At 45.3% G+C, this 24,176-nt stretch overlaps 1 protein-coding gene across 1 annotated transcript; it reads right to left on the bottom strand.

The window, feature by feature from the left end:
* Positions 1 to 189: 189 nt before the first annotated feature.
* On the bottom strand, positions 190 to 22,146 carry SGPP2 (sphingosine-1-phosphate phosphatase 2). The gene is made up of 4 exons (XM_017822270.1): positions 22,015 to 22,146; positions 10,986 to 11,165; positions 8,426 to 8,515; positions 190 to 2,241 (listed from the first exon to the last, which is right to left on the bottom strand). The coding sequence occupies exons 1-4, from the start codon at positions 22,030 to 22,032 to the stop codon at positions 1,699 to 1,701; spliced, it is 831 nt and encodes a 276-aa protein (XP_017677759.1). The 5' UTR covers positions 22,033 to 22,146; the 3' UTR covers positions 190 to 1,698.
* Positions 22,147 to 24,176: the final 2,030 nt, after the last annotated feature.

The following is a 24,176-nucleotide window of genomic DNA, read 5'->3' as shown; positions in this document are numbered from 1 at the left end:
GTCCTTTAGACAGGGGAGATTAATCTGAGTTAAACAGTTTGAACACAAACATCAGTGTTGTGGTAATAACTCTGCTCAGTTGTATGTGGGCAAATGATCTCTTAGTGGAGGCTTTCTTACTAATATCCAAGATAAATTTGTTACAAATCACATAAAACGTTTTGTGTTAGATTTTCCTTGTGTTTTATGGTTGGGGGGGGGGGGGTTGAACTGTAATGGGTAAAACCATCCACAAAGAACTAGCCAGCTTTGGCAGTGCCATCAGAAGACATTGTGAGATCTGCCTGATGATGGCATTTCACTCTGGGATGGTTGTCCTTCCCCCACACCACCAGCCACTTGTTCTCCCATGCCCCACACCTGAGCCCTTCCTTGGCTTGCTCTACTGCTTCATCAGGAACAGGCACACAGCTGGGCAGGGAGCAGCACAGCCACACTCCCTGGCACCCCCAACCCCACGCCAAACCAGCCACTGCTGCCACTCTGGAAGGGATTTTGGCTTTGTGCTTGTCATCTTTAGTCACCTGGACCAAGGGGTCTCTAGTTATGGGACACGGTGGGGGCAGCGATTTCTCACCCAAAGGTATCTGTGCCCAGCAATTCCTGCAACTCCTCCAAGTCAGGCAGTTGGGGTTTGTGTGGCAAGGTCATGGTAGTGAGGGGTGGCTTCTCTAAGAATGTGCCAGAAGCTTCCCCTGTGTCCAACAGAACCAGTGCCAGCCAGCTCCAAGACAGATCCACTGCTGGACAAGGCTGAGCCCCTCAGTAACAGTGGCAACACCTCGGCTAAGAAGGGGGGAAAAAACCTGTGCAACTGCAGCCAGAGAGAGGAGTGAAGATATGGGAGAGGAACAACTCTGCAGACACCAAGATCACTGAAGAAGGAGGAGTAAGAGGTGCTTTGGGTGCCAGAGCAGAGATTTCACTGCAGCTTGTGGCACAGACCACGTGAAGCAGCTGTCCCCCTGCAGCTCACGGAAGTCCATAGTGGAGCAGAGACCCACCTGCAGCTTGTGGAGATCCCACATGGGAGCAGGGGGATGCCCTAATGAGGCTGCAACTCTGTGGGAAGCCTTCACTGGAGCAGTTAATGAAGAACTGTAGCCCACAGGAAGGACTTGTGTTGGAGAAGTTTTGGAGAGGTGTCTTCTATGGGAAGGACCCCATACTGAAGCAGAGGAGGGGTGTGAGGAGTCCAACCCCCACGGAGGAAGGAAAGCAGAAATAACATGTGATGAACTGACCGTAACCTCCATTCCCCATCCCCCTGTGATGGTGGGTGGAAGGATGTAGAGAATTTGGGGGCGAAGTTGAGCCTAGGAAGAAGAAAGGGGTAGGTGGAAGGTGTTTTTAATATTTGGTTTTATTTCTCATTTTCCTGCTCTGATTAGTTTGGTAATAAATTAAACTAATTTCCCCAAGTCGTGACTGTTTTGCCTGTGACTGTAAGTAAGTGCTGAGAGATCTCTCCCTGTCTTTATCTCAACCAATGACCCTCTCATTATATTTTCCTTTCCCTGCCCAGCTGAGGAGTGATAGAGCGGCTTTGGTGAACCCCTGGCAGCCAGCCAGAGTCAACCCACTACACCAGTGCAGAAAGGCACAAAACACTTTTTGGTCAAGTTACCAGCCTTGATGGAGTTCTCGCGTCTCTGAAGTGGTGGTGCCGCCCGTCGCTCAGTGAGGAAGGTGCTGAGCTCACTTCAGCCCCAACAGCTCGTGCAGCAGCGGCACAATCACGGTAGCTGTGAAGCCAACTGAGGAGTACGTGATAAACTTATAGGGCACTTCAACTTCCAGTCGTCTCCGGGCTTCCAGGTCACGAATGGGAAACTTGTACCGATAACCCAGTGCACCAAGGACCACGCTCTTCATGAGCCAGCGTGTCAGTAGAACAACTAAGATGCCTACAAAGAACCTGGCTAGCACAACCACCAATCTGCTGGTGATCAGAGGAAATCCAAGCTCCAAACTTTTGCTGGCATAGACTGGTGCAGTGTACTGGTTGGTTAACCAAAATCCCACAGTTGCTCCAGCTGTTGCTCCTAAGATAGTAGTGGTGTCTCCCCTAGTAGGGCTATAATAGTCTAGTTTGGGGTAGTTGTAACATAAGACAAGAGGCACAACTATGGAAAGCAGTGGGCAAAAGGGACTAGTTAACAGCAAGTGATCTATCATGTCCCACGCAGGATACAAGAGCATGAGCAGCACGGCCGAAATCAGTGCTCCACCGATCACATCCTGCAAAGAAATTACGTTTAGGAACTTTGTGAGACCTGGAAGTTAAACAAGATATTCAGGTGATGATAAAAGACCATTATCTGCATTGGTGGGTGCCCAGCAGTGGAGGAACACACTGAATCACAGAGATGGCACTATTCATGTGCAGGGACAACCTGAAGCCTGTGCTAAACAAAACCCAACCCAGATACATACAGATATGCATGTATCTGTGGACACATATATTTCCCCTGAACAAGTGAAATTCTCCCCCTCACCCACTCTCATGTTTTAAGTGCACTCTTCACCTACGACCTGAATGGAAAAGGCACATGCACAGCTCCACCTCAGGGACAACCTCGCAGTAAGCTGCCTTCACACAAACCCTTCCCCTCCCATTATCCTACAAGTAATTTCATCACATCAGCAGGATTATCACTGGCTTGCTTTGCATAAATGGGAAGATGCTGTTCTTTGTCAGAGACAAGCTCCCATCCTGGTAACACAAGCTCCAGGGATGAGAAGTGCAGAGCTGTGGGACGTGGTGCGTGTGCCATGATTTCTGCCAGCCTTGGCAAGAGGCAGGCACTGCCAGGCAGGAATACATCAAGAGGGAATTTGTTGCCCAAGCCACTGAAGTCCGGCTCTTAGTACAGCGCCTGAAGCAAGCACATAGTTAAACCCTAATTTATTAACAGAGGCAAATAAGGTGCTTTAAGAACTTGATTGTTGTCAGCTACAAAGCTGGGAAAGAAGACAGGAGGTAACCCTAACAAAAGCTGTGTGTATGAGAGCAGCCAGGTAAAAAGCAATAAAACAAGTTTACCTGTGCTGCTCTCAGAGGCAGCAGAGTTAGTACTCTAGCTACAAAATACACTGCAAAAGCTCAAGTTAGTCACAGACAGAAATGTCCCTCTTCTCAGGGTTGTTTCTTTTTCACCAAATCATGGCAGTATGAATACTACCATGCTTGGTCATAGTCTGAAAATGAATTATTTATGCAAACTTCACTTTTAATTAGGCAGGAATGAGGGGACTTTTTCACAACAGAAATATTTAATGGCGTTCTGGTAAATGCATTACTCCAGTATGACTGAACTTCAGCTGTTTACAACTTCCAGGCAATAGATTCACAGTATGTTTTAAGCAACTTCAAGAGCCATTTTGCATATCCCTAATACAAATTTCCGCTTGCATTTATTCCCTCATTCATAACTTTAGGATAGCCATGGAAATACACAAAGTTGTTCACAGATATCTAGTATGTAAAATACGATTAGGTGTCCATATTTCATAATAATTCCTCTTTTTATATCAATTTTTAGGTGATAACTTTACATGCAAAGCATGTTTTGGCCCAACACTAAGTAAGTACCTCAGCACAAAAGAGCTGAGGACTGCTCCCAGGACTGATGTTCAGAAATTCCATCCCCACTCTGTACCTCTATTTCCCACCCTGTTATTTGTCCACCTCATATTAGAAGAAAAAGTCCTTCTAAATACCCCTCTATGGGTGATCAAGGAGTGAACTCAAAAGCTGTTCACGTGCTTTTCTTTTCCAATTACAGAGATGTAACCAAACATCATCATTCCCTCACAAAGGCTTTGCTCAGATTTACCCAGCCAACTACAGCAGTTCCCAAACCGGTTGCAGACAGTGTCTATTTACAAACCCGATTAAAGTTTTCTGAATTTTATTATCCTCCCCATTCAGCCCCAGCACAGTCACACAGCTCCTGTAGCTTTCAAGCAGGACCCAGATAACCAGCTCTGCCCCAACCGGTGGCTTATACCAGTAGTCTCCAAATGGGGTGCACAAGGCAACCCTTCGGGCTGGGGGAAGAAAATAGCTTTGGCACCACTAATGAGTAAAATAAAATATACATATTTTTTCAAAGTACTGTTTATTTTATCCTTCTCTTACATTTTTTAAGTCTATTTTGTGCATGTTTTATAACATATGTATCAGTACAGTAGTACATGTATGCAATTCCTAAGTAAATATATGTATGCATTTATATATTTATATATCCTAAGTAAATATATGTATTATTTACATGTATAAAAATATGTATGTATAGGTGGTGTATGTTCAAAATTTTTTACTGAACAAAAAAGTTTGGAGGCCAGTGGTTTATTCAGTTTTTAAGCCCTATCCACCAATATATGGGCTGCTCATATATTAAGAGCTTAAAGCTTACTAGAAGCTGCTGGAGAGCTCAGGACACACCCAGCCATGGCAATCTGTGGTGACTTCCTTCGGTCCTGGTGTGCATGGATAGCTTTGAATTTTTGAACACACAGAGATGTTCCAGACCAACCCTTTATACAGACATTTAGCAGTGAATTAATTATTTCCCCCCCGCCTGTTAAACTAAGGAGCAAATGGGAAGAGGAGGGTCGGCTCCGATTTCTGCGAGAAACGCTGCTGTTCTGGACCCTCCCTGCTGTGCCCCCTGGAGCAGGACCCGAGTTTTTCCCGGGGGTGGAGCTGCTGTTAGCACTCCCAGGAAGCACATTCTTTCCTATACGCCTGTGTAAACAGATTAGCCTCTCGCCAAGCCCACAATTATAAAGGAATTTTTAAATAAGGGCAGGCACGAATTTTGCTCAAGGTGCAGTACTACCGGCAAAGCTTAAAATCCCCTGCTGGGATGCTCCAGCTTCCTCAGCACAGATGAGCCCTCCACAGGCTCCATCTACCTCCCCAAAAGGCCCCCCACTGCTCTCCAGCTCAGCCCCGCTCCCACATGGTACCAAACATCTGCCCCTTTTCAGCACCAGCGAGGCCTCTCTCTCATGGATTTTAAGTGGAGAGCTGCCAGTTTGCTTTGCTGCCCTAGGAACAGGCCACTGGGGGAGTTTCTAATGCTGCACTCATTCAGATTGTTTTGCTGTGCACCAGGTACATACAGAAAAACAACAGAGGCAAACATCCAGTTTCAGGTGATGCCTGGGATGCAGGACTGGGGGCTTCAAGATGCTCCCTGCCTGTCATCAGGGTCCGTGAGTACCATCACCAACTGCCATTCTCGCTGGCTTTTTATTTTACTATGTCATAGAGCACAGTTTGGTGTAGGATTGAAAAAGCTTTCTGGAGGTGAGACCCTCCTACACTCTTCCCACTGAATCTACAGTTGGAATTGCAAACACTCACAAAATCCCTCAGGCTATCAAACCAGCACAAACCACCAAACCTGTTGGCACTCAAGCACCTTTCCTGATATTGCCAATCAAAGCAAAAATCACACTTTTCCCATTCTGTCTTGTACATGGTCACCTATTGCCTGAGTTACCTTCATATTTTCATTTAATGTGAAACTCCAGCCGGTCTCCTAAAGATGAATATCTTATTTGGTTTCCATTCCTAAAGGTTACTTTATTTCACCCCCCAAGGACTGTACTGCACAGCGTGTAAAGTAATGTGAATATGTTGTTTCTTGATCAGCTTTAAAATATTTAGGATAATTTCAGGATTAATGGTACTATTAAAAAACCTGCAATACAGCACAGGAAAGGGGCAATGTGGAGGCTCCAGAACACCCCCTCCTGAGCACAGTGTCATCAGTAGTAAATGAATTGGTGTATCTTGGGGGAAAAACAAGTGACTTTGTTTACAGAAACAACTTTCACGTTTCTTTTTGGTCATAAAAAGCGACCTTTTGACTCCTCCCTATACTCTGCACACAATGCTGGCCAGCACAGGGAATTATTGCTTGTAACTCAGGGCAGCTGCAGTACCAGTGAGGTTCTCACCACATCAGCTGTGGCTCTGGAGGGACAGGCTTCAGCAGCAGAGACAGGAAAACTTGTTCACTGCACTGAGGCAGAGACCAAAAACTGGGCCAATGTTTTAAGATGGCAAGCAAAGGGATATTTTCTAAAATACAGTTCTCTGGTGAAAAAGGCAAATGAAACAACCACCAGTATTATTGTCTCCAATTGCTTTTTGTTCCATAAAAATAACTCCTAAAACCTTACGGATTCACTGTTTCAAAATGTGTCCAAATTTTTGCTTTGGCCTTTCCAGGTAACTCCAGATTCCCTCTTTGCCAGGCCTTCATATTCCATCATCTAAGGCCTAAAAGAAATGACCCTGCCCTTCCACACACGTGGGACATTCTGGTGTTGAGGCCGTGAAGGTGGGTTGTTGTAACTAATTTACCTCTAAGCAGTGCAAGTGCATTGCTGCCACCCCATTCTTTGGCTGGGTGATGTTCTCCCAGTAACAGCCCAGGCAATGGGTGTTTATTCCCTTTTCCCTAAGCATAGTATTCGTTCTGGTACAGCTATAATGATGCAGATAGCTCTCATACCAGCTTACTGCCTCTCCAGAAGGTCTTCAATGGTCACATCTCTTCTACTGACATGACTGTGCTTTCTGAGACCACTCTTGATTCAAAAGCGAGACCAGTGGTGCTGAAATACAAACTGATTTGTAGAACTGAGACTCCAGAAGACAAGCTTCTGCACCCAAGCTACAGTTGTAGCAAAGCACAATGCAACCCTCCTTGTCACTCCTCTTGTTGTTCCTCGGAGAGGAAAAATTCAGTTACACCAAGATGGTGGATATATGTTACCCACCATGTTATCCACTTACTTTACTAAAATATGATGGTTAATACATAATTATATCCTTTGTATTAAAACCTCAGTTAAAAATCCAGCCAATGGCTTGGCTGAGCAGCTGCTGCACCTTGGCCCCATGGCATCAGACATGGCTCAGGGCAGGAGCCATCCCTCAAAGTGTGGGAAACGGCTCTGAACTGCACTTGTTCCCCCAAAGAACCAATCACTGCAGGTGGGGCACCAGAACCAGTCATTGTGGGTGGCACACTGCTGCAGAGAGAGGGGTTGCATTTGGGCAGCTGTGATCTTGGACCTTTCCCCATCTCAATCCCCACCACAGTACATATGGGATGAAGACTCCAGCAAAGTACATTTGCCCTTTTGAAAGGCAGCATTGCTCCCACGTCAACTAAGGAGCTTTTTTTTTGGTTATTTTAAAGCCCTTTTTTACCATGTCAAAAGCACAAAGGACGTTTTCTTCTTTACCCTAAAATCCATCTAAATTTAGAGGAGTCTTTCATTATAATGGACCAGCAAGAGAAGTATGCAAAGAATTTTTACTGATTGACTTAAGGTCACTAGCCAAGAAAGGGTGTCTCCAGCTTCGATGTAAGTTATTGTTTTGATCCACTAGGCCTGAAAGGGAAGGTCAAGCTATATTTTATAGCTAACCCTAATCTCATAAGGGCTCCCTTTCTTACAGTCACCAAGTCTCATTACAAACATAATTACTGCTTAGTAAAAAAAGATTAAATTATTTATGCACATGCAACCAACAGTGCATATCAAACTCCTGCGGGGAAGTAGCCAGGATTTTTTATCCGTACTTGGGAAGCTGGACCACCACCCTGACCACTATATATAACACATAAATAGTGTTTGCTCTTGTCAGGAAGGAACCAGTTACTGTGTTATCACAGGTACACTGAAATCTGTTCCTAAAACAGGACTGATGTCTCTAAGCAACTGTGCCCAACAAATCTGTCATATAAAGTCACAGATATTTTATGATTATTTTCAGACAAAGTATTTGCGCATCTTAGTCCTTTAAGAATTAGTTTCCTTCCAGCTGAAAACAAGAAACTTGTCATAATATTTTTATAAGTATGGTACCTTGTATGGTAACAGGAGACCTGCTGTCCCCCAGGCCCCCAAGAGCAGCTCACTTGCCATGGGTTACCCTCGTGACTCACCAACCTGCTATTCCTGCCCCGACACTCCCAGGCTAAACCAGCCCCGAGTATTTCTCGCTGAAAACAGTGATACTGTTGCACAAAAGGCTTAGCTAAGGATCAGCGTCAGTTACCCAAGTACATTCCTCACAATTAAAATTTCAAAATAGAGAACTACAATTGAGATGCCACCCCGACCTCACCCGGCTCCTCAACCTCCGCACGCTTGTGCCTCCCAAGTGCTATAAATTATTCCCCTGTGCACTCAAATAGCAATAGCCTGAGGGTTTCCTCACAGCTCCTTTGAATGCACAGCCTGAAATTCAGTGGCACAACTTTTGTATCTCTGTGGTGCCATGGCCAAGGCAGGTCACACATCATTTGAAGAGTGAGAGATGGGAATTGCTGTAGGAAAGCAGAGCTGGAGGCACAACCAGCATGGGGCTGGTGCAGGGCATCCTTACCAGGACTGTATGCATCCCCGTGTAGAGCCTGCTGAGACACACCAGGGTCGAAAACACAAACGCTGCTACCAGGCCGAGTTCAAATGGATACTGTGAAAAGGGAAAAAAATTAAAATAAATACATCCATTACACCAAGCAGCTGGACTGACCTAAGGATGTCTGCAAGGATCTCGTGCTGGGAAGTGGCTCCTGACCTGTACTTTCCCAAAGAGATTAATCTGACCTGAAAAAAGACCCCGCATCAGCCAACGTGCAATCCTGCTAGAAGGTCATTTCATTACCTGTGGTGCTGCTTTTGCAAAAATATAGTCTCAGTGTGGGGAATCCTGGGAAACAGATGGCATTTGCAGAGTTGTTCCCTTACAATATCTACCTTTATCATGTTAGTGCTAAAGACCTTAAGGAAAATGTCACAGCACGTACAACCAATGTCCAAGGTTGCACTGCAGCCTCACATCAGCCAAGGGGATTGTGACAGCCCCAGAGCCTGAGCAGATGTGTGATCAATAGTCCTCGAACAGTGGGCTGAGAGGGGAGAATCAATGTCTGGGCTGAAACCACAATCCGGCTATTAGAGCAGTCAGGACTGCTCTTCCCTGTGACACTTAAAATTTTAATCATCTTCTTATGAAGCTGTTTTTGCTTAATTCCCTCTCCAAGGTACCTGTAAACATGGAAAGAAGCATTTGAATAAGTCAATGTTTAAAAAGGAAAAAAACCTCCTACATTTGGTAAAGAATAAACTTAACATATTAGCCCTTAATCCACTCATTCAAATCCTGAAACCAAGTGGGTTGCTGAGTTCCTTTCAGTCCAAAAAGGAGATTTTTCTGTAAAAAATAAACCAACTCAAAATACAAATAAATGAAATTAATTCACCCAATTTGACACAAAGTCTCCATCTTCTGCCAGAGGCTGCCAACTCACCAGGGTGGCCACAGGTCAGAGCAAAAATGCATCTGTGGAAATTTTAAGCATAACAACTCTCTTCTGACCCTTTCACCCAGCATATTCTAACCACCAAATAGAGAGCCCAGACCCAGCTGCAGATGTCACTCCCAGTTCATAAAACACTACTTTTCCTCGCTTCTCTAAGCCTTCAGAGGATTTACACCCACTTTACTCCCCCCTTAGCGAGCAGCCTGGGAGCTAGTCCAGATCAGTAATTGATATTTAGGGCAGCTTGAGAAGATAGCAGCATAATGTTCTGGAAGATTTTTCTGTCCTAATAGAGGCAATTAAATCATTTAATTATTTGACAGCAGTTTTATTGTTTCATGGCAGCTTCCAAGAAGTGCCAGGCAGCCTGTGAAGAGCTGCGTGTCCCAGTGGTCACTTGTTGATTAAAGAGGAGGAGAAGGTGCTGCTGGACCAGGTCTTCTTGGCAGCTCTGACACATAGGATGGATCTGGTCTTCCAAGGATGACAAATATCCCATCTTATGGCTTCCTGTCCCCATCCCACTGTCAAGCTGTTCTGATCAGTTCCCACACAGTGATCAGGGAGCAGGGGGCTGGCAGCACAGCTTTGGGGACGACTGACCGGCTCACTTGTCCCCATGCTGTGGGCAGGAGAAAAGCCTGCTACTTCACAGCTGGGACCAGAGGGGTCTGGAAGTTAAATTATCTCAGACATCTCAGTGTAACTCAGAGATTCCCATTGCTATGAGCTGCAGTCCCAGGATGCAGTGAACAGTGGCCACCTTTCTCCCTGCACAGGGCTGGCACTGCAGGGGGGACACCCAGGGACACTGTGACAGCAAGACCCCCCTGGCTGTACTGCAAGCCCTCTTGGCTACATGGATTTATCCTTGAAATACACTTGAGAGGGCTGAGAAACATGCTTAAGTACAATGCAGCCAGGAAGTTATTATTGCTAGAGTACAGGAAATGCATGCTTGGATTCATGAAATGAAACGAAAATAATCATCATGGAGAAATGAGTTTCTAGTAAATAAACCTTTTAGAAAGATAATGAGGGAAAATAATGATGAAACATCCCCAAGCAGCCTACAGCTCCAGTGCAGTGAAATTGCTGTTACTTCTCTGGCAAACAGGCTCTCAAATCATGTTGTATGCTGTTAGTCTAACATATGTTAGAGGCAGGGGATTTCCAAGGATGCTTTTCCTCTCATACAAAAAACAGGTGACACAGAGCTCCTTGGTTTCCCTGGGAGCTGGCCTGTCCTGACGTACAGCAGTGACTTGGTGGGCATGGGATGAGCACAAAATGCTGGCATTGGGCACCTTCCCTCCACGGTCACCCTATGTGAGAAAGCACAGTGAACTCACCAAACCATGGCAGGGCAGGGCAGCCTGCCCACAGTTCATGCTAAAGAAAGGAAATTTCCACTGAGTTTCTTTTTGTGTCTATTATTGGCCAGCTACAGGTAACCACAGGAAAGAATACACACACACATCTGTGAAAATAAATACAGAGCTCCTCTGGGAGCGGCAACAGCTTTGGATTTGCCAGCTTTCTGTAGCTTGCTGGAAGCAGACACATGCTTTTTTAAAGACATGTATTTTCTTTTCCCTCCTTTCTTTTTGTACCCCCTACCTTGTACTGGTTCATGGTTGCAATGAAAAAGGAGAAGGAGATGGCTGTGGCTGCCATGGCGTGGGTGGAAGGCATCCCGTACTCCGCGTTCGTCCTCATTTCCAGCTTGACGACAGGTGGTGAGAGAGGCCGAGGCCACTTCAGGATGTCCTTGGAGACCTGGCCTATGTACATCACTATCTGGGGACAGGAAAGGCCACAGGGCTGTCAGTCAGCACAGGCAACCCCCATGCAACCCACCCAACAACCACCTGTATTTCTGCACTTTTTCCTGCAAAATCCACCCCTCCAAGTGCAGAATTTATCCCCTGAATTATTAAAGGGGTTGCCATTAGCTTAGTCAGAGAAGGAAGCAGCGGTTTTACTGCACCGTGTGGTAACCTGATCAGAAGTGGGACCAAAAGGAGGGTTGGCTGACGAGATGCAGCAATACAGGACAGCGTGAGACAGACAGCTGGCTCCCACCCCATCCCAGAGAAGTTTAAGTTCCCTCCCTGTCCCTCACACCCCCTCTCCTTCAAAGAAAACAGCTATAAGAGAAATTTTCCCACCACCATCTTTGAATCACTGCCTTGCCCAGCCGTGTCCCTCCCAGCTGCGTGCAGCACCAGCTCCCCCATTCCCAGCAGCTCCCACTCCACCCACTGCACGAGGTGCTGCAGGAAACCCTCTGGGATGCACCACCCGTGTGGTTATTAAATTACAACCTCAGCATCCTTGGTGAGGCAGCAGAGGGAGAACTGGACAAGCAACATGAAGTACCAGTTCTCCTGCCTAATTGCCCAGTAAAAGGCTTTTGTTCCCTGCTTGGGACCCCAGAGGTTTAAGCAAAGACTCCATTAATTAGCTCCCAAGCAGAGCAACACTATTTTTGGGGGGAAATGTTGCATTCTCAGTTCAGCAACAGAAGCAGAGGCAAGAGGCAAAGCTGGCCAGTATCCCTAAGAGGTGCAGCTCATCCAGCCATGCCCAGGGCACCCACTGTGTCGACATCCTCTGCTCCTTAGCACCCTCTTTCCTGCAGCAGGCTCTCAGCACCCAGTGAGGACTGAGAAAAATCAGCCAGGCTGTCCCTGGAGGATGCATTTCCTTTCTATTTCCAGCCTCCTCCCTTTAGATAGTGTAGCCAGACATAGGCAAAGAAGGCTCTTCAAAACAAAGCAAACTTTTTTCCTTTTTTTTTTAATATAAAAATCAGGTTAACTGATGTCTACCATGAAAGCTCAGTTACTGTGTGAGACAGCTCACTGTTCTGCTTCTCACGCTTCCACTAGGAAAGGAGGGGTCTTAAAATAACATCCTTCCCATGCTGGTGTTAGCCATATGCTACAACAGCAACACGATCATCCAGTGCCACATTTGTCACCAGCCACATTACATCCCTCTCTCTCCCAGCAGCCATTTAAAAAATGGCTTCACATTGAAAGAAAGACATCAGGACTCAGGATTCACGTCAGGACCAGGAAAAAGCCAAAAGTCATGTCCTTTTCTCTACAGCAAAACACATGCTGCAGGGAGTGCTAGACTTACAACCAGCACCAGAGCCTGGAAAAGTGATTGCTGGTGCCTTTTTAGCCTTTATCTCTCATCATGTGAATCACGTTACTGCCTTACTATCAGCACCAAGTGTGACACTCCTGGCTGCTCCTGCAGACACACAGGGCACAGGGGAGACAGCAAAAACCCTGCCCCAGACTGTTCACAGTAAACAAAGGCTCAAGGAACAAATGTCTTTTAGAAAACACTGTGTGGGTTTATTTGGTTAATGCTACCAGTTTCCAAATGGATGCAGGCACATATTTGGAAGTTAATTAAATTCTGGGGTAGAAAGCAAAATTACTCTCTCCAGCAGAACATAAAACATTGAGGCTGCTGTTTGTGATACCATCTGAGAGGCAAGGTAGAATGAGCCAGTTTATCAGCAGTCCTCTGTAATAATGACTTCCACTTGTGGAAGTATTATTAGTGCTGGTACGTAAGAGCATTACAGAAGAGGAAATGAGTCATCTCTAAAATGAAGGCTATGCTAGGACTCCTCTGATGGTGACAAACAGGCTGAATGCTTGAGGTGGTATGGGTAAGCAAAAATACCAGGCTTCTTCACAACACCCTCCTTCCTGGCATCCCAGATTAAATTCTGACCCTTCTACTTTTTAAAAACACATATTGTACAGATGGTGAGGAGAGGTGAGACAACCTCCGTATAAACACGAAGAGGAATCCAGAATGTGCTCAGACTAAGCACTGATCTCTGACACACCAGACCTTTGCCTTTAGCTTATCTGTGTACCGTGCACGTGTCTTTACACACAATGTCCTGGATTATTTGGCAGAAGCAGCAGTTGTGGGCGCAGTAAAACATCCCTCGCCAGCTGAACTGGCAGGCTTCCCCGAGAGGCGAAACATGGCAAGTGCTCATGTCTAAAGGCCACCCAGCACAGGTGTTGCTCTTCTTTGCCTGCACCCCACATGCTGCTCACACCAGCTGGAGGAGCCAGACTCAAACCACGCTCATCTAAGATTTAAATAAAACCCATTCCAAAAGTTTTTCTGTACCCGTGTACATTTCCACCCAAGGGGTCTCCAAGCCCAAGGCTGAACACTGGGGAGAAGAGGGAACAGGCCCTCGACCACAGAGCAAGCAGGTGCTGCTTGCTGTCTTGTAGGCATGGCAGAGAGCAAAACCTTGAGCCTCCATGCTTAATTGTTCTGTTTGCTTCTTCCTTGCATTGCTGACATTTTTTGCCTGCCTAGAGTGCTGTATTACAGCTCTCAGTGCTGTTCTTCTGTGTTTATTTCTAGCACAGGCTCTTTTAAATAACCCGAGTTTCAAAGATGTATGTGTGAAAAAGGGGCACTGCTAAGGCTGGCAGGGAGGGAGGGGAGCTGAAGCTCAAGGATGGACAAGAGAAAAGTACCCAAAACCAGGCCCCAAACCTGGGCAGAAAGAAGTGATGTTCTTGAACATCAGATAGGTTCGCACAAGGAGCCCTTGTCCCAAGACCCTCACCACACTTTTCCACAGGAATCCCTGTTAAGGGACACTCAGGGACCCTGCTTTCCCTCTGCATTTTCCAGTCCTACAAGCTATGGTTGAGACAAGAGCTACAGCATGAGTCCTTATTAAACAAATGATAGCAAAAGCAGGACCGTGGTCTGGGAATAGAGGTGTGGTGGAGGGGTCACTGGCAACCATCATGCACATGCATAGCAGGGAAGTGCCACCTTCCTGTCTGTGCTGAGGTGTGTGCATGCACACACAAGGAAAAGTTGCTCCCATAGCATTGACATGGTGGGGACCCTCAGGAAGTTATGTTAGCTCCCTAACATTTGCAGGGTCACTTTACAGGGGCATGGCAGCACCAGCTGTGGAAACTAAAGCACATCCCCTCAGTCCCTTCCTCCAAAGCCACAGGGGCACAGCCTGTCACCATGGGGCTATCCTCTACCATCTTCCCAGGAGACCCTGGCCTCAGGCTGTACAGCTCTCGCCTTAGTGCAGCACAAACCAGGCACTCCATTCATTGGCTGAATCTGTGAGCTGAACTCACAGGCAGAGGGAGAGCCCAGGGCAGGCTTTTCCTCCCAAGGACTCCTGCTCAGCACTGCACGGGAATGTGTTATCTGCATCTCACTCTGCTCCACAGCGAAGCAGTAAGAAACCCAGCTAACTGAGCCATGCTTGAAACCCAGAGTACAACTGCCCTAATCTGAACAGAGGTGAACAAGCCTCCTCTGTTTCTGCACTGCCAGGTGAGGTGCTACCACACCAGTTCAGCAATTCCCGTTCAGCTGGGAATGTGACACAGACTGTGCCTGAGCTGCCGTCCCTCCCAAGGGTCTCGCATCTATAACCACACAGGCTGAACACATGGGCCAGAGCAGCAAGCTGGACACACCAGTCTAAATCCAAGCCCATAGACACTATTATTCAGTTTTGGATCCTGTGAATTTTCTGCTCTTTTCTCGTACACATCCATGCCTTCCGAATGCAATGAAAATGACTCTGAAGTCTCCCAAGTTAAATCCTTACAAAAAATGTAAGCATCAATTAAAAAAAAATACCTGGGTAAGGACTTCTTACTTGTTCCCCTCTCAAAATTACTTTTTATTAATACTGTAAGCAACTTAAAATCAAGACTTCCCTCCCTGGTGCCTACCAGTACAGCTGGGGTTGTCTGTGCTGTGCGAGGGCAACAACAATCATTTACAGTAAGCCAGGGTATCAGGTGAAGGAAAGGCAAAGCCTTTGGGTCAACAGCATTACATTTTACTGCACAAAGGCAATTGGCAGTTGCTATAGCAGCACGACAGCCTCTGTAGTCTTTTTCTGAGAGCTTCCTCTTAATTTGCTCTGAGTCATATATATGGTCTGTCTCCAAAAATATATCCTCACCTGGGTCTTTACATCACAGTAAACAAGATGAATCTACCTTTGTCATTTTAACAGATCTTGCTTTATTGAACAATCATAGAATTAAACTTGAGGCATTAGCATCCACACAGGTCCAGATGCCAATTCATTTGTTCCAACATCTGCAAGAGTTCCCCCTGGGGTGAGAGACTGCTCTCTTCCCTCTGAGCATTTTAGTCCCATAATGTGACCTGTCTCCTAGACATTTGCATACCTCTGGTATTGAGTCAATCATCTAAGAAGAGGTTTTTCTCACCTGCAGGTGTTGTCTGGCATTTGCAGTGGTTCTCCCTCACTCCTCTCTCAGTTGCTGCAGGCAGCATTCCCGTGGCAGGAAGCAAGAGCGCTGCAAGCAGATTTACCGCCCCAGTGCAGATGCACAAGAGGGCATACAGACACACAGCCAAGCCAGTTCTGCATGCAGAGGCACGGCACCAGTGCCTCAGGGCACGATTTCCCCTGTGGAACATTCCTATGGCAGCTGCCCAGACCCCGAGTCTGGCAGGATTGAGGAAACAGGCTCAGTGCTGCAGGTGTGCTGTGTGTGGACATCCTCCATCACCCTTCCCCTGCCACGGCCTCCACACAGGGCTGGACACACCTGAGCCTCCCACAGGCATGTGAAGGTCAGGAGGAGCAACTCTTTTGTATTCTGTAATATTGCAGCTAACAAAGAGAAACCAGAACATGTTTATTTTCAACTTCTGATTTTACAGCTCTCCTATTTATGCTATTGATCTACTAAAAGGACAAGATGAAATTCAAGAGGAGACATGGGGTCAAAAAGCATTGGCAATGTCTTCCCCGAGACTCACAGTGTGGCAGCCTGACTTTGAATCTGCTGTTTTGGCTCCAAAACAGAAACTCTATAACCTGCCTCTAGAAACCCTGGCCTGCAGTAGCATATGTCATCTTCTCAGAAAGGAAACTCACAGTTTGAAAATGATGTTGGTTTGGGTTTTTTTCCATAACATTATGCACTGATAAGAGTGACCAAGCACGTCAGGGGAATAAAGAAGGATGCACTATTAATAAACTGGCATTTGCAGATTAGTCAAGCAGAAGCAAAACTGTATGTGGTTGCCAAGGCAGGCATGACTTTCATTTACCATACAGGAATTAAACCAAGCACCCAGGCTGCACCATTCACAGCTTCTGTTCTCAACATCCCCCAGTGAAAGCTTAAGTGACCAGAGAAACACTGCAGCAGACAATAGCTGTGACTGTGTCCCTTGAGCATCCCTTGGTTCATGGGAAAAGAGGAGCAGGGAAAGGAAGAGAACGTTCTTGTGGAGATACTCCTCCACCCCCAAGCCAATGCCAAGAACTAAGGTTTGGCATCAGGAAAACACACCGTGAAAGTCACTGAGCAGCACTGTTGGCCTTTTGCCCTGGCAGCAGCCCATGTGGAGGAGGCCCTGTAGAGCAGAGGAGCCCCAGGGACCCCCAGCCTGGGGGGGCCCTAAGCCACTCTCTGATTTTATCCTGCTCTCCATCCCCTCCCTGAACCTCCCTGCATGCAGATATGCCAACGGCTGGGATCCTCCTTGAGGCACACATGCCTTATGGAAGAGGGCAGCTGGCTGTGGGAACTCAAGGATCTGCCATTTCCAGCATGGTTATTGCTTTTCAGAAAATACATCAATCTTGTGCTAGCTGCACAGGAACTTTACACGTTTTCCAAGGGTTTAGTCAGGTTCAATGGGACATTCAAGGTCACACTGAGCTGGTGGGATGCTCAGACACTCGGGTTGTCCCAGCTCCACAATGGGAGCAGCAAATCTAGGAGGCAGGTCTCAAGCCAACCACAAGCTTCACAGCACACACATCATGGCAAGGGTCAGCAGGAGACAGGGAGAGAGGAGAGACAGCATGGACAGCTTCCTAGAAAAAGTTATATATATACATATATATATAAGGAGGGAGGACTTCGTCTCAATTCAGGCTTCAGAAACACAAAACCAGAACAAGATCCCATGCTTCCAGAAGTACAACCAACTAACACCCTAGCACGTTCACTCTGTCTTTAAAAGAAGCCTTTGGACAAAAACTATAAGGGGGTTGACTATCTCATAAGGAGCTCAAAGAAGGAAATTTGGGGCCAATCTCCTGGTAGCAGGAAGAGTACTGTCAAATTGATCTGGTTTGTCATCTAACACCTAAAATTGGGAAATGGTTATACCTAGTAGATCTAGTGAAACACAAAAGGCTGCCAATTTAAACTTCACCTTAGATGATTCACAGCTGGTCTCAGTTGTGAAAGCCTCACTGGCACTCTTTCTTCAGGGGTGGAGTACAACTACCAGCTCTTACAAAATTGCATTTCAATCAACACTTTATCAACTTCCACATGGCATTTTCTTTTAGGGACCATTTATTTTTCTATTCTGACATTATGTAGTTATTTATGTGCCCGAATACAGTTTTACATGATCTTGTGCAGTGTAATATACAATGCTTTCAAGACCTGGACTTTTGAGTGACTATGTTTATCAGCTGTTCCAGGCTTGTTTCGGTGAAATGTAGCAAAAGCAGTAAAACTAACAAACACATGAGAATTGTTAAACCCAAAGTTTGCTTCAAAGTGTGTTTTCAAAGCAGCATCCAGGTTTTCAAGCACCTCATGGTAATGTCAGTGGCATCCCAATTGCAGGTAAACTCCTGCTGGTTAGGAAACTCCTGGTTACTCTGAGAGACGGAGTTCAGAGCTCATCATTCCTAACTATGTGCTGACAGTCTGTAGAAAGCTGTTCCTCTGAAAAGCAAGATGCTAAATTGCCATGGACTCAGACCCAGGACCTTCTCAGACTTGCTGAAAATGTCTACACCCAGTGCTGCTCAAGGAGCCCCGAGGGGCACACACAGCCTGGCAAACTCCTGCCTGGGATCACCAGGCACCCAAACCCTGCCTTCCTTCAGAGCTGATGCCTACCCCTGAGTCAGCAGCTTATCGCTGTCACATGCCAACAGCCTCCACACCTGCCCCAACAAAGTCCATGCTGGCCAGCTCTTATTTATATTGCATAAATTAAAGTTTTATAGGCTATAAAGAAGTGTGGATACCCTTGGGAAAAAAAAAAAAAGAGAAAAAAAGATTTCCAGGCATGCTGAATAACAAACTGAAACTGTAACTAATTTTTTCCCCAGGTCTCTACCTCTGAAATTGCACACCAAAATAAAGCTTTCAGACCTGAGAAGTGCAGAAAATAAAAAACAAACAAACAAACAAACCCAAAGTGAGCTTTCACCTCTTGACCTGAGATGTGCAGTGAATTTAAAGTACATTTGGGGCCTGGTTTGTGTGAAATTATTTTTCATCTCTGTACTTCCTGGTTGAAGTCACGACAGTCACAGGCTTCAAAGCTTTGTCTGTGCAGGTTCAAGAGCTTTTACTTCAAATTTCTGGAGAAGAGAAGCAAAGACACCAGAGTACCTTCAGCACTGACCCAGCATCTTGCTCAGAAGTTTCAGTTATTTCCTCCATCTATCCAGAAAGGTAAAGCCTGCATATGTACTGTGAATCCTCAGAGGAAAGACACCATTGGAACTGCCTTATGCATGTTTCTTCTTGTGATTGTACTTTTATTTAAAGAAGCTCCTTTCCTGTGCTGTTTGCAGCCAGCCTCATTCTCTCCCCAGCTTCATTTTGTTAGGGACTTAGATCTAAGTTTTCAGTCTGCTCAGAAAATAGTCTGTTCTTTAATCATCCCTGGCCCTGCTCCAGTTTGAAATCATCTTTCTCAAATGGGGGTGACTGGCTCTGCATAAAATATTACAGATAAGATGGCAGGAAAGCTTTGTAAACAGCATTAATGCTGCTTTGATTTTTAAGGGAAGAAACTCCCCTGATTCATCCTGGCAAACTGACACTATTTCCAACTTGCAGCAGAAACTCACAGGTTTAAGTTGGAAACAGCACAAACCAAAGCACCACCCTCAGCACCCTTCTGTTTCTCCAGTGCTCCCAGGCAGCCCCACTTCTCCTGGCCAATGATCTCACCCTCTTTGTCACCACCATCCCTGCCTACGGTGTTCCCAACGTACCCAGCTCTCACAAAGGTCATTGCTGGTCCACTCCCTGCTGAAGAGCTTCACTAACAGTCTCTCCTCATCCTGAACATCTCCTTTAAAGGGAACTACTACTACCTTCCCCTTAAACTCTCCCTTTGATACCAACTCCTTTCCCCTGATGGGTAAGAGCCTTCTGCAGAACATGCCTGGGTGCTGCACTTGCCCCTTCATACTTTTCCCAGACTTAACTGGCAGCTGTTGCCAGAGATATCAGGCTACCTGGATTTTTACTTTTATCTAACACAGCTCTTCTTAGCCCCACATCATCATCATCCATTCAGAAGCATTTCTTCAAAACTCTGGATTGCAGAGAGCCTGCAGGTCTGCCCTTCTGCTCACCACCGTGTCACCAGACAGGTGTCCTTCCACTGCTATCACCAGAAACCTCCCAGTTAGCTAACACCATGGTTTTGTCCCACTGACTCCTCGGCATTTCCCATGCAGCTAAACCAATTGTGCTGTCACATACATGACTAAGACCAGGCTGGATGGGGCTTTGAGCAACCTGGTCTAGTGGAAGGTGTCCCTGCCCACAGCAGGGAGGATGGAAGTAGATGATCTTTAAGGTCCCTTCCAACCCAAGCCATTCTATGATTCTATAAGACAGACCAGCACCGCTTACAGCACTGTTAATACCAGTTCCTGCTCACAGCCTTCTCGCCAGCAAGAAACCCACCCAGCTGAGCTTGCCATAATATTAACACATGGCCTGCACAGACATCTTTAGTCATTTCGCAATTACACATAACCAGCGTTTTAAAAATACAGGTTGTCATAAGCCCATATATTTAAAACAACTTCCCCTTTTCATTATAAAGTGCAACTCCACAACTCCCTCAGTAACTGGAAAAATAATATTAATAATCATAATATCACATGCTTGAATACTCTAATTACAGAATCACAGAATATACTGATTTGGAAGGCACCCGCAAGGATCATCAAGTCCAACTCCTGGCCCTGCACAGGACCATCCCCAAGAATCACACCATGTGCCTCAGGGTATCATCCAAACACTTGAACTCTGTCAGGCTTGGTGCTGTGACCACTGACCTGGGGAGCCTGTTCAGTGCCCAGCCACCCTCTGGGTGAAGAACCTCTTTCTAATATCCAACCTAAACCTCTCCTGACACAACTTCAGACCATTCCCACAGGTCCTGTCACTGGTCACCACAGAGAAGAGATCAGTGCCTGCCCTTTCTCTTCCCCTCACGAGGAAGTTATAGACTGTGACGAGGTCTTAAACCAGACTAGATCTGGCTAGTACTCAGATGAACTCCTTGCAAGAAAAAGGCAAGGCAAGTCTGCATGTGAGGAGCTCTAAAGAGTCATTTTCTGAGCAATATGCAAACCCAGAAGGCAGTGACTACCAATTTTCATCTTCTGTGGCATGTTTCCAGAAGCAGTAGGTGTACTCCTGGCCAAAACCCAGCTCTAATTATACAGTGTCCACCTACTTCTACATTTCACTTGCAAGTTATTTTTCATGTCCTCTTTATAAAATGTATTGACTAGGGTTATTGGCACAGAGCAACTGATGCCTTCTCTCCAAGACCGTGTGTATTTGAAGTGTATTAGGAATTCAAATAGTTTTTATTATTTCTTATCATATTATTTGGTCAAAAACCAGAATATTATTAAACAGAATTGACCAAATCACAGAGAAGCTTCACTGTAATGAAAAAAAGCTAGCTATCAAACCCAAGTTTTTACCAAACTTCAATTTCTTAGATCAATTGACAGCTAAACCTCCATGGTCCTGCCATCTGCCAGAGGTGCTCACTTACCTCCCTTCCTTGTTCTAAAATGGTCATATTTGGGCAGCAAAGATCTGATCAATAGCAAGATGAGCAATGTCAGTGACAAAAGAGCCAATCTCAGCCTGAAGTGCCTGGTTATCTACTGTTTTTTCAGTGCCAGCATGGAAATACATTTTTCTGGATAGCCACAAACCACACTTGTGAAGGCTGAAGCAATGCAGAAACCAGTTAATTTGGGAATGCTCTCGTATTAACAAAGAAATCAATGCTTTTAAGTCTTAGCCTTCAACAGATAATCTGATTCCCCCCCCAAATTACTGCTTATCCCACTGCAGTTTGCACATCCCCTTACTATCAAGTTTATAGTCATTTCAGGCAAGCAAGAACTATGCAATAAGTTATGCAGAAGAAAAGAGAAAGATTTCCCAAAGTGATGAAAAATTATCATTAAAATACTAAAACACATTGGGAAGGAAGTGTTTTCCCAACTGTTCTGTGTAAACCTTATCAAAAGCAGCTGAATCTGTGATTGGGCTGGAAAAAAATAAGTCAGTCCAAGATGTGGCAGAGATGAACAGACACCCCATGTCAGCTAATGCCTGCCAGCTCCTCTCAGCATCACAATGCCTCTGATTTCTGAACACATGAGTTATGTGAGTCATGTATAAATAGTGTCGGTGCTTCTTTTGTTTGAAGGGATTTTGTTTCTTCAAAGGGTTATTCTTAAATATTCATTTGCTGTAGATACAGAATCAACATTTAAATTAATCATAGAAATACTTACAGACCAAACAATTATCATTCTTCTAGATACGGAGTGATCAATATTCCAGTAGGTAAATGGAAGGAAAGTGATATAAAAAATCTCTTCACCCAAAGCAGCTGAAAATCTGAACAAGTAGTAGTAGAAGTAGTTCTTCACAATATACTTCTGTGTGCAGTCCTGGAAAAGGAGAATTTTGCAAAGTTTTAATGAATTAGAAAATCACAGCAAACATTTAAGATACTTTAACTGCTACCGTTCCCAGACCTTAAACTAAACAACTTGTTATAAAAAGTGTCAAGAAATGAAGTTCAACTTTTATACTAAAGTGAAGACTATAGTGATAGCTCAACTACGTTTCCTGCAGAGCAGAAATCTATTCAGGCTAATTAAACCAACAGAAACTTTCAAGAGAAGGGATCAGCTCTTCCTCCAGGGTAATAAAGAGTATTTCAGAAAAGAGTACTGATGTGCTAAGTTTTTACATCTGTAGACGAAGCCACCATTGTTTTCACTGTTGAGATGAAAAACCATAAATTGGAATTAGCAAACCACTTCATTTAGGATTTGCCTCATTATAGCAGTCAAAGTTGACCCTGCTAGTTTGAGAAATTTGCTGCCAGGTCCACTGACAGCAGCATCCCCAGCACTGCCCTCAACACCGGGCTCTCCATGTGCCTCCCACCCCATGCTGCCCATGCCAGGATGCTCAGGGAGTCACCCCACGCTGAGATACCAGAGCTGTAAACTACAGCTTTTACATGGAACTGGGCTCAGCAATCGCAGCTGCACGAGCAGATCCAGGGGAAAACAAGGCTGTGAGTGGGCAGAGAGAGGAGCTGCCCCTGTCACCACCAGATTTTCACTTCTGTGAAATTTTTAAGTAACAACCACCAGGTTGTCTCTTTAAACATTACCAGCAGATACATTGCAATCAGTGACACTTTAGCACTTTATTTATTTATTTTATTAAGCTAGATATTTCATTCAATCTCTGGATTTGGCAGCTGGATGATTTCATAAGATGTACCCCATCTAATACCTTTGTATTCTCTCTTCTAAAAGGTGACACCCAGCCCTCCTGGGCTGGGAAGGCACAGAACAGCACTCATTGCTAAGTCCATGATTTTGTTCACTTGTCCAAAGTGTCTAGAAAAGGTTTGCTGCTGCTGCTGCTGCCATTTGGGACTAGGACACCACTAAGAACCCTCACATCCTGTCAGCAGGAGCAACATACAAGTCAATCACATTTTATAGGAGTACCTGTACAGTTAAGGAAAAAGAAGGATATATATACACACGTATATATACACACACACAAATGTATATGAAGAGAATTTTTGATCTGGGGAAGGAGCAAAGGAGCCAATCTAGACTCACTCCATCTCCCCTCCCCCAAATTAATATAGAAGCTGCCTATGTAAATATGAGAGAACTTCCTAAAGATGAGAAGTAAGAAGGGATCACAAAGGTTTCAGCATGGACACACTAAGTTAAGATATAGCTTTGACATAAGCTAGCAAAACCCTTCTAACAGGAACACTGTTATGCTCAGAGTGGTCTGTGTAATTCATTAACCAGAGAGAAACTCTCATCCTGTGTGCTAGTGACAAAATGTAAAAATTGTCTAAGGAGTCTAGATATACAATTGTGACTCATTGTAAAAGCCATTAGAAGTTTCAGTCATTTCATCTGCTTTTAATGCAGAGATGAGGCAAACTGCATGGACACTACAAAAGAAAGATGGAAAGAAGTTGCATCCATTCACCTATCGTAGAAAAAACACAACTTAAATTGATTTTTGTGTCAATAAACAGAAAAGATGAGTCTGAAACGCCGGGGTCAGAGGAGTGTTCCACCATCTATCAGTAGCAGAGGTCACAGAGGATTTACTGGAATCCCTCTAGGATAACACAGCAGTATGCTGGGGCTGGCCAAATGACAGAGCAATCAGTCTGAGTGTCTCTAGTCTCATCTGCCACTTAGAAAACACCCCAAGTGCAATTAGCACTCCAATGCTTCTTCTGTCTGAGATTCTGAAACCGTATTTGGTGACACTTAACGTGGCCCCACAGAAAGCCCTCTTCTGGCATCACTAACTCCTCAATTAAGCATCAATCCTCCAAGGTATTAGGAATGATGTGCTTGTGTGCTTTAGCTCAAGATGATCAGATATATCCCTA

This window comes from Lepidothrix coronata, unplaced genomic scaffold, assembly GCF_001604755.1.
Source record: "Lepidothrix coronata isolate B3197 unplaced genomic scaffold, Lepidothrix_coronata-1.0 Scaffold97, whole genome shotgun sequence".
NCBI lineage: Eukaryota > Metazoa > Chordata > Aves > Passeriformes > Pipridae > Lepidothrix > Lepidothrix coronata.
This window is presented reverse-complemented; position numbering and strand designations above follow the sequence as displayed.